We start from the raw sequence: 11,267 nt of genomic DNA, 5'->3' as shown, positions 1-11,267 counted from the left end.
AATTCAATTTATTCTTCATCTCAATTAGGTTCACAATCCAGATGGGAAGGAGGGGGTGGCCATTTGTTGGATCTCCTCAAACCAAAACAAAGATGCATATTCCCAGTTCACAGCCATTAATAGTAAAATAGATGTGTTCCATCTGTAGGGATTTAGCAAGTGAAGTGCTTTGCATCTAATAATGGAAGATATATATACACCATCCCCAATTCCCATTACTTCTACATTCTATATACCTTTTCCATGGAGACTTTGTTTTGATACTAGTTTTGGAGTTTAGATAGATTTTTGTTTAGGGAATAGAAATATCTGAAGTGAAATGAGAGGATTGTGTTCCCAGGTATCTCAAAACTACCCCTCTATTCCAGCACTTGCACCCACTATAAAATAGCTATTGTACATCTATTTCTTATACTAAACTCTGAGTTCCCCAAAGGCCTCTAAGTATATATGAGGTACTTCTTATGCCTGTGAAATAAGTGATATGCATAGATCTCAATCTTAATCCAATTTGTTAATATTATAAATATTTTATTATGGGTGTGATGAGAATGTTTCATTTATAGAGTTTCTGAGAACACTAAACCTTTTTAGCATTTTTTGTAAGTGATAAGTCTCCAAGAGGATTAGTTACCTTCATCTTGTTTATGGCCATAGACTAGATCCTAACTTGCCCATTAAAACTATTTGGTGATAGTAGACCAGGCAATATTATGTAGGGACTAGTTAAGAGTCAGTAAAAACCTTTCACCATATTTGAAAAACAATTTAAGGCTTATAATGCCCATTTTATCAATTGTTAAGAATTTAGATATGTAGCCGAAACCGGTTTGGCTCAGTGGATAGAGCGTCGTCCTGCGGACTGAAAGGTCCCAGGTTCGATTCCGGTCAAGGGCATGTACCTTGGTTGCGGGCACATCCCCAGTGGGGGGTGTGCAGTAGGCAGCTGATCGATGTTTCTCTCTCATCGATGTTTCTAACTCTCTATCCCTCTCCCTTCTTCTCTGTAAAAAATCAATAAAATATATATATTTTTAAGAAAATTTAGATATGTAACATCTTAAGTTTCAAATATTCAAAAGTTTTAAATATTTTTTAATATAAAGAAAAATGAGGCTATGGGCCACCAACAATGAAATTAGTGATTACCATTTCATAGGCTAGTGACTATATAACAGTGAATATGCTAAAAGAAAATACGTATCAACTCACCTATTTTTCACAGCAATCCTCTTGGGGAGGTAGTATTATCCTCATTTTATAGCTAAATAAACAAGCTAAGCAAGTTAAGTAACTTGCCAGGGTCACACAGCAGATAAGTGATATAAACTCCAAATCTCATGTTCTTACTCAGTATCCTAGAGATAGACAAACAATCTACTGAGGCATGAGGGAAAATATTAGCGTTTCTACTTATATCTCTTTTAACATCTTTTGTACTTTATATTTATCTTTTTACTTTACATTACTATAATGTGGCTAATAAATATATATTTGTTTTTTGTCCCCAGTTCCTGGCACAGAGCTCATAAATCCCTTGTTATTTCTGGAGTAATAGAGCTGATCACTTGGAATCTCCAGAGTGTCTTTTTTATGTGGAGGTGACTGGTAGCTAGGAGCCCCTACGTAGCTTCAGAATGGGGATTGGTTCCCAGAAAGACCAAGGCATGATTAGAGAGTTGAAACTTTTAGTCTCCCCTCCCCCCTACCTCAACCTCCAGGGAGAGGAAAAGAAAGAAGAGGAGCTGGACATTGAGTTCCATCACCAATCGCCAATCCAGTAAACATATTGAGGTGCTGGGAGGGTGAAACACCCGGACAGGGCATGGAAGCTCCACACACCTGTGCATCTCCCATTTGGCTGTTTCTGAGATATTTTCCTGAGTTCCATGAGTCATTTTAGCAAATTATTGAACCTGGGGAGGATGATATGGGAACCCCAGATGAACAACAGAAGTATCCATGACAACCTGGGACTTGCAAATGGTGTCTGAATTGGGGCAGTGTAGTGAGACTGAGCCCTTAACTTGTGGAGTCTGACACTAACTCTGGGTAGTTGATGTCCAAATTGAATTGTTGAACACCAGTTGGTGTCCAAAAAAATCAGAGAATTGGTTGTTAGTGTTGGAAAACACCACACATAACATGAGGATAATATATTTTTGTGATTTCTAATCAAATACATGTAATTTAGGGGTTGTATTACAATTTAGCTGCTATAATAAACCCAAAATAATAGTGGCTTAAATAACATAGAGGTTTAGTTCTCTCTTACTTATAATCCAAGTGTAAGCATTCTAGCACTAGTATGTCAGCTCTATGTCTCAGGGGCCAGCCTCCTATCTATCTTATTGCTCTAACATCCCTGTATTGCCTCATTCTCAAGGTCCAGTGACTCAGCACCACATCCACATTCCAGAAGAGGAAATGTGCAAGAGGTGGGCAAACCCTTTCCCTTTAGGGGCATGACCCTAAAGTTATACACACCATTTTTGCTCACAAACTATTGGCCACATCTTAGTATCTTAGATGCAAAGGAGGCTGAAAAGTACGTCCTTATCCTGAGCAGCCACAAACCCAGGTAAATCCTAACATTGTAGAAAAAGAGGAGTGTAGATACTGGGAAACAACCAGGAACCTCTGCTATTTCCTACCTCACTTGTTCAGAGAGAGACTAGAGACATCAACTTGAGAAAACTGGAGCAAGTATAACAGTTCTAGGATTGGGTTTAACTATAGGGTTGCCAGGTTAGAAGGAGAAAGTAAGGCTATGTGTCCCAGAATGTGAGAAAAAATGCTGAATTTGGTAATTCTAGCAGTGGTTATAAAGAATGCAGACTCTGAACTTTCCCTGCTAAGATTAGAATCCTGGCTCCATCTTGCTGTGTGGTTCTGGGAAAATTATTTAACCTCCATGTATCTATCACACAGTTGTGAGAATTGAGAGAGTATTTGTAAATGACTTGGCACAAATCGCACACATAGTAAGTGCCCAATAAATTTTGACAACTATTATTACTACAGATTGAAAGCCTTTTGGAAACCACAGAAAAACTAACAATAACGACTAAAGGTTATGAAAAGGGTTTACTACTACCTTACAGACCCTTGACCAGCCCTGTACTGGTCTTAGCAATAACATGCACTCATGTCAGGGCAAACTGGTGAAACAGGGTCCAATTAGCTTTTAGCATCCTTATAAGGTACATTCCAGGGCCTGGAGGGTGGACAGTCTGATGTACAGCAAGAAGCTGCTGTCAATGAAGCCCAAAGCTAGCCATCAGATCTTCAGGGGGAGACAGGATCTAGACAATTGCCCCAGGAGAGTGACAAATCTTTTCTAGGTCAAGGAGTGGGGTCGGGTAGGAAAAGGGAGGGAATTGAAGTCAGAACTTTCATAGTTGTTTTTTTTAGTCAGCTAAGTTGGGGGAAAAACAATAAAACCATGTATTTTTTATTCTGCCCAATTTGCCTTTTCTCTACATTCCTTTCTTAGAGAGCTTGCAAGACAGAACAATGGTTGAATTTTAAAGCAGGTTATATACCTGGGTATTCTTAGTAAGCACACATTACGTATTTTTTTAAATCCTTTTACAAGTACTGGTCTTCATTTCTGTAAAACTTTCCTGAGTGAGATATTTGGTTGTTATTGCAAAGTTGGCCTTTTCTAAAACTTACTGTTCTTATATTGCATTTTCTCCCAAGTCCAAATGCTTTCTAAAAGTCAAGTCACTTGAAAAGTTAAAAAAAGAACACAAAAAAAAAAACACATGTACCTGTGGGGGCCAGATTCAGCAGGGGCCAGATATGGTGGGGATCTCCCTTTTCTGCATCCAGCACAGAAAGAGAGATGAACAAACTGGTTCTAAGTGGAGGCGGCCAGGGATTGAGAAATGAAAGAGAGAGAGAGAGGAAGAGAAGAAGAGAGGAGAGGAGAGGAGAGGAGAGGAGAGGAGAGGAGAGGAGAGGAGAGGAGAGGAGAGGAGAGGAGAGGAGAGGAGGAGGAGAAGAGAAGAAAAAAAAATAAGAAAAGAAAGAAGATGCAGAGATAGATTTAAAAGCTGGGAGCTGAGTGGGACACCATTCTCTCTGATGGAGAGGCAGTACGACCACCCTGAGCCACGCAACACATTTATTTTATACCCCCAATACCAGGAAGTAACACCAAAACTTAGGATCAAAGGAGCTTATTTGCATTCTTAAGTAGGCCAGAGCATTCCTGGAGGTTGACTGTATTTACATATCTAGACCCGCCCCTGCCGACACCTGGGCTGATATGAAGGCCAAGCTGACAACATGTCCAGCCTCATTGGGAAAGCATGTTCCAGGGCGTGGCTCTGCCTATCGCCGAGTTCAGCTGACGATAATAAAAGAAATGCCCATGTGCCCTCCCAGGAGGCCCTCTACATGTACCTTAGTAGTCAGGTACTCTCTAGAAAATAAGAGAAACATAATTCTATTATGAAGCTATAATACAATTTTAAATAATTTTTAATATCATAATTTTAACATCTAGAATTGTATTTCTTTGGAAACTTTAATATTATATTTTAAAGTTTATGTGAATATTTGTAAATTAATTACTCATAAATATAAATCTTGACTTGCCTACATAACTATAAAAAGGATATATTGGGAGGGGAATACAACTGAGTACGTGTAATTTTAACAATTCCTTTGAGTTTATGTAACATATTTCTGCCTTAAGAATTGGAGTAATTGTATATCAGAGTAACTTTAGAAGAGTTTAACATATTAACATATCAATTTTTAAAATAAAAGAGAGAAATCAAGCAAGTTTATTTAAATTCGTTTCATTGATTAGTACCTTTTCACAAAAACACCCCCAGAAGACACTTTTTTCTTCACTCGCTTCTTCTCTTTGCTTGATTCAACAGAAGAGTCATCTTCCTACAAATGACAAAAAAGAGAACCAAGTAAGATTTCTACCCTAGACACATTTCATCTTTCTATCTGTTCCAAAAGAAAAAAATTAATGATATTAATATTTTCAACTCTAGAGTAAAAATAAAATAGTGTCAGGAAGTTTGCCTTACAGATCAGGTTTGAGGTGATAGAGGCCTGGAACAGAACTAACTCACCTTGTGACTGAAGAAAAAATTTCCTGTGAAAAGAAAATATGTAACGTACCCAAATCCCTACACTGTGTCGCATGAGCTGTCCACAAGGACCACATCATGGCTGTCTTCACTCACAGAAGGGAGCAAGGGTCAAAGTTTCCCCAGTGTACTTTCTGCCTCTTCTACTGAGACCAGATGGCCTGAAATACAAGTGCCACTGGGTTTCCTGCTGACGCTGTCACTCAATTATAAAAATACTCCACCTGCTTTTCTGTATTTGTTCTTTGTATCTGTTTCCATATTCGTTTCTTTTTAGCTTCCTTCTAAAGATTTGTCCTTTTCATCTATAACTATAAGCATTTTCCTATATTCCAAATTCATAGTTCCAGCTGGGAGTTATGAAAAGAGCTAAGGCTATGGAATCAAAAGTTAGAGATTGAATACTGATCCCACCATAACTAGACAACTCCGCTCTCTGAGCCTCAGTTTCCTCAGATGTTAAATGAGGGCAACTTCCATGCTGGCTTTCTATTCTTAAAATTGCTCTTTTGAGAAACTGACGCTTTCTTACATGGATTCCACTCAAAGCACTTTATTTTGGCTATTTAGAATGTTAAATTATATATATATATATATATATATATATATATATATATATATATACTCTCTAATTGCCTTAGAATTCTTATTGATTACTCTGCAAATATTTTTTCCTTATATGGGGCAATAATAAGAACAGTAACACTTACTGCACTTTTATGAACCAGGCTGCTGTTCTAACCAATATATATGTAAATATATATATATATAGATATGTGTGTACTAGAGGCCCGATTCCCGAAATTCATGCAAGAGTAGGGCTTCCTTCCCCAGGCTGCCAGCACCGGCTTCCCTCTGGCACCAGGGATCCTGGCTTTCCTTGAGCCACCGGCAGGCACCCAGGACCCAGACTTCCCTTGCAGCTCCGGCTTCGTCTGGAAGGTCATCCGGAAGGACGTCCGGTCTAATTAGCATATTACCCTCCTTTTATTATTATAGATATATGAAGGAATATACATAGATATATATTCATTTAATACTTACAACACTCTAGAAAATATAAATTATTACCTCCAGTTTACAGCTAAGGCAAAGAGAAGTTAAATGATTAGTTCAAATCAAAAAAGGTTGAAGCCAGAATTCAAATCCAGATATCCCCAAGTCCAAAGCTTGAACTCTTCACTACTCTTGTATACTACTTCTTGAGAAAGATCAATGTGTTAAGAAGGACACTAACCACTGCCACGAGATTGGGGACCTTAATATCTTCCAGGTTCTCCCTGAGCTGATCCACCTCTGCTCGACACTCATCCAGCTGACTTTCTAGCTTTTCTCTCCGTAGTCGCTCATACTGCAGCTGGCCCTGCAGCTCTTGGATAGTCCTGTCAAAAACAGATTTTGTTTTCAGTCAGTCTCCAATATGAACTAAATATGATTTTGGTAATAGTGAAAAGCATCCATGCACTGTATTTAAGGCAAATCAAAAAATAACTGTGTATTCGACAAATATGTATTGAGAAGCTACATGGACCAGCACTGATCTAGACACTAGGGATCAGCAGTAAACCAAATGGACCAAATATGCCCTCAAGGTCTTGCCTTAGCAGTGGAGAAAGACAGACAGGAAAGAAAATAAGTAATTATGGTATGTTGGAAGTCGATAAACGCTAAGGGAGAAAAAATAAAGCAAGAAAGAGTCATATAAAATGTTGAAGAGGGCGTTCATACACAGTGGCAGAGAAGGCCTTACTGAGAAGGTACTTCTGAGCAAAGTTCTAAAAAAATGAGGGATATAATCAAGCAGACATCCGGGGGAAGGGCATTCCACATGGAAGAGCAGGTCCAAAGGCCCTACATCAGAAGTATGCCTGGTGACCTAAAAGAAAACCAGAGGCCATGTGGTTGAAATAGTTTAAAATATAAAAGGGATAGTAGGTCAGAGAGGTAAAAGGAATCCAGTAAAGTAGAGCTTTTACTCTCAGTGAAATGGGAAGCCATTGGAGGGTCTGAGCAGAGAAATGGCATAAATTGATTTAGACTTCTTTTCTTTTGCTGTGTGTGTGTGTTTCTATTGATTTGCAGATATTTTAGCATCCTTGCATCCCTGGAATAAATCCTACTTGGTCATGGTGTATGATCTTTCTAATGTAATGCTGGATTTGATTTGCTAGAATTTTGTTGAGGATTTTAGCATCTATGTTCATCAGAGATATTGGCTTGTAATTCTCTTTCTTTGTAGTGTCTTTATCTGGTTTTGAGATTAAGGTAATCCTGGCTTCATAGAAAGAGCTTGGGAGTGGTTTTTTCCTCTTGAATTTTTTGGAATAGTTGAGGAGGATAGGTTTTAATTCTTCTTTGAATGTTTGGTAAAACTCCCCTGTGAAGCCATCTGGCCCAGGGCTTTTGTTTGCTGGAAGTTTTTTTATTATTGCTTCAATTTCCTCCATAGTTATTGGCCTATTCAGATTTTTTTTATTCTTCCTGAATAAAGGAAAAATTGAGTTTTGGAAGGTTGTATTTTTCTAGGAATATGTCCATTTCTTCTAGGTTGACCAGCTTGTTGGAACAGAGTTGTTCATAGTATTTTTTTACAATCCTTTGTATTCCTGTAGGGTCTGTTGTTATTTCGCCTCTTTCATTTCTGATTTTGTTTATTTGGGTCCTCTCTCTCTGCTTCTTGGTGAATCTGGCTAAAGGTTCATCAACCTTGTTTATCCTTTCAAAGAACCAGCTCTTGGTTTTATTGATCTTTTGTATTGTGCTTTTGGTCTCTATGTCATTTATTTCCTCTCTGATCTTTATTATTTCCTTCCTTCTGCTCACTCTGGGCTTTTGTTGTTAGTCTCTTTCTCATTCTTTCAGTTGTAGAGTTAGGTAATTTATTACCAGTTTTTCTCGTTTCTTGAGATAGACCTGTAATGCTATGAACTTCCCTCTCAGGACTGCTTTCACTGTGTCCCATAAATTTTGGATTGTTGTGCTTTCATTGTCATTTGTTTCCAGGATGTTTTTTGCTTCTTCTTTGATCTCTTTGGTAACCCAATCATTGTTTAATAACATGCTATTTCACCTCCAAGTGTTTGAATTTTTTTGATTATTTATATTGTAGTTATTTCTAATATTATGCCATTGTGATCTGAGAAGATGCTTGATATGATCTCAATCTTCTTGAATTTGAAGAGACTTTGCATGTGTCCCAATATGTGATCTATCTTTGAAAATGTTCCATGTGCACTTGAGAAGAATGTATATTCTGTAGCTTTGGGGTGAAATGTTCTGAAGATGTTGATTATGTCCATCTGATCTTGTGAGTCATTTAGGATTGTTGTTTCTTTGCTGATTTTTTTCTCTAGAGGATTTACTCAGTGATATCAATGGGGTATTAAAGTCCCCTACTATGATTGTATTGCTGCTGATCTCTCCCTTGATGTCTTCCAGAAGTTTTTTATGTATTTGGGTGCTCCTGCATTGGGTGCATATATGTTTACCAGAGTTATATCCTCTTGTTGTACCAATCCCTTTAGTATTATGAAGTGGCCTTCCTTATCTCTTGTTATGGCATTTACTTTGAGGTCTAATTTGTCAGATATAAGTATTGATACCCCAGTTCTTTTTTCATTTCCATTTGCCTGAAAGATATTTTTCCATCCCTTCACTTTCAGTCTTTATGAGTCCCTTGTTCTGAGGTGGGTCTCTTGAAGACAGCATATATATGGGTCATGTTTTCTTATCCATTTAGCCACTCGATGTCTTTTGATTGGAGAATTTAATCCATTTATGTTTAAGGTTATTATTGATAGGTACTTGTTTGTAGCCATTTTTATTTGGACTTAAACATAATATGGGAAACCATAAAAATCTTAGAAGAATCCATTGACAGCAAAATATCAGGCATATGTCGTAGCAATATCTTTACTGATACAGCTCCTAGGACAATGGAAACTAAGAAGAAAATAAGCAAATGAGACTACATAAAAATAAAAAGCTTCTGCACAGCAAAAGAAACCATCAACAAAACAACAAGAAAGCCCACTGCATGGGAGAACATATTTGCCAATGTTATATCCTATAAGGGCCTACTCTCCAAAATTTATAGGGAACTCATACAACTTAACAAAAGGAAGATAAACAACCCAATCAAAAAAATGGACAATGGACCTAAATAGATACTTTTCAAAAGAAGACATAAGGAAGGCCAAGAGACATATGAAACAAAGAATCTTAAAAAAAAAGGGGGTGGGTGGGTGGGGAAGCTGTAATAATAGTATAGTAAACTGCCTGGAAGAGAAGCAACAGAAACCAAAATTTAAAACTCATTATCTAGGAAAGAGTTGTTCCATTGTGAAGTACTTTTCTAGACGACAAGGGATCCAAAAACTTTCAGTTAGGCTCTTTCGCAAAGGCCAATACTAAAAATATTCCATATCTTAGAATACTGTAATCAATACAGAGGAAATGGACAGCTAACTAAACAATGTGATTTGTGAGATATCAAGAAGGCCCCTGGTTTTTAAAAAAAATTTAAATTTTGACCCAGTTTCCTAGTATCTAAAATCCCACTAAAAGATAAGAGTATTTTGGCTTAAGCTTTGTCTTCTACTCACATTCCCAAGTACCTTGGATAGGATAACATATTAACCCTTATGAAAGATTTAGATATTACTCTGAATGCATTTACCAGACCACTTACTGAGTCTATATTCAGAAGAAGACAGAGAAAAGGGAAGCAGGAGGTTCTAAGAGTCTGAGGAAAAGAGACCCAACCAAAGGAGAGGGTGGAAAAAGAGGAGAATCCTCTTTACAGACCCAAGTTTTGATTAAAAGTCTTCTCCCCTGTCTCCCTTTGTTCACTGTCCATTCTGAAAAGCAGACAGACAAGCAGATAGGCAGTGGGAAGAAATAAACACTAGGCATCCTCTATTCCAGCAGCCATTAATTAAGTAGAAAGGCACCAAATGTGCAGAGCCAACTTAGGGAGCAGGGAGTAAAGGATGCAACTGCTCAATGCCTCTGGACACAGACCATCCTCTGATGAGGTTCCACAACCCTGGGCCTCAGAGTCATGAATAAGCAATCCAATTTGATAGGGATGGTTATAGATGTGTTGGTTGAAAAGCTCAAAGTAGCTGTGATCTCAAAAACAAAAAAACAACTCTATAGAATTTCTATTTTACAAGAAAAGAGTTTTGGAGATAGGTTGTGCAAAAAATGTGAATCTATTTAACACTACTGAATTGTACTTAAAAATGGTTAAGATGCTATACTTTATGTTATGTGTATTTTAACACAAAAAAAATCTTAATACCTTCTCCATCTGGGGACTTAAGAGGAAAACAGGATAGACTCTTACGCCCTTTGGTGGGGATAAAAAAACAAGTTGTTGGTCAACAAACCCTCACATAGCATTTAGAGAGAGAACTAAAAAGAAACCATTAAAGTTTGGAGGACATTACTTTTCAGACTCCAGCTGTTCTTTCTTCTGCTTTAAGTCTTCTTCTGTTATCCCTCCCAAGTGTTTATAGTTGCTCTCAGCAATTTCCAGGAGGTGTCTCAATTCTACAATTTTCTTATAAGCTCTCACTGCAAGACAGAGTTGCATAGAAACCTAATTTAGACAGGTGCTCGCAGGATGCTCATCCTGGAGCCTATTCTTCCTCTAAAGCCAGTGTCTGTGTGGTTTGGGGAGGAGGTGGATGGAGGTGGCATACACACAGAAGGATAAATATCAGTAAATAATATTTAGATGAACAAGCAATGATAAACCTAAATGAAGGGTTCTCCTCCTGCTCTTGAAGGATGTATCAGATTGTTATGACACTTAAAACTATGAACAAGAAAGTTGAAAGACTAGCAGTGGTTTAGAGTAGTGGTATATTACAGGACCATGCATAATCTATGATATGACAAAAATATATATATAAATTGAAATATGCTGCATTTATTTAAAACAAGAAATAGCCCAGCTCCCAAATTTTATGATTAGTTACTTGTAATATCTATGCAAGAGGATACTGAGAGAAGGAAGTGTGTTGAGAGCTGCTTTTAGCTATTTTCCAGCTATCGAACCTTCTATCCTGTGTGGTAGTGCTTCTCAACCTGGGGTGATTTTCTCCCTTAAGGACATTTAATATCATCTGGATACATTGT

The 11,267-nt window shown here is 37.7% G+C and overlaps 1 protein-coding gene across 7 annotated transcripts in view; it reads right to left on the bottom strand.

The window, feature by feature from the left end:
• Positions 1 to 11,267, bottom strand: part of ANKRD42 (ankyrin repeat domain 42) — a 98,983-nt gene that overhangs the window by 36,543 nt on the left and 51,173 nt on the right. For 3 of the 7 annotated variants that reach the window (XM_079787312.1, XM_079787315.1, XM_079787314.1), the window contains 3 exons: positions 10,574 to 10,700; positions 6,358 to 6,502; positions 4,150 to 4,911 (listed from right to left, as the gene is read on the bottom strand). In XM_079787312.1, coding sequence (XP_079643438.1) covers positions 4,822 to 4,911; positions 6,358 to 6,502; positions 10,574 to 10,700 — 362 coding nt within the window. In that variant the 3' untranslated portion in view covers positions 4,150 to 4,821. Of the gene's footprint in view, positions 1 to 4,149; positions 4,912 to 6,357; positions 6,503 to 10,573; positions 10,701 to 11,267 lie in introns of those variants that run through there. The other 4 variants (XM_079787313.1, XM_079787316.1, XM_079787317.1 and 1 more) reach the window with 3 other exon arrangements.

This window comes from Cnephaeus nilssonii (genome assembly GCF_951640355.1).
Source record: "Cnephaeus nilssonii genome assembly, chromosome: 13".
Classification (NCBI taxonomy): Eukaryota; Metazoa; Chordata; class Mammalia; order Chiroptera; family Vespertilionidae; genus Cnephaeus; species Cnephaeus nilssonii.
Note: the sequence above shows the minus strand (reverse complement) of the source record. Positions and strands in the feature narration are given on the sequence as shown.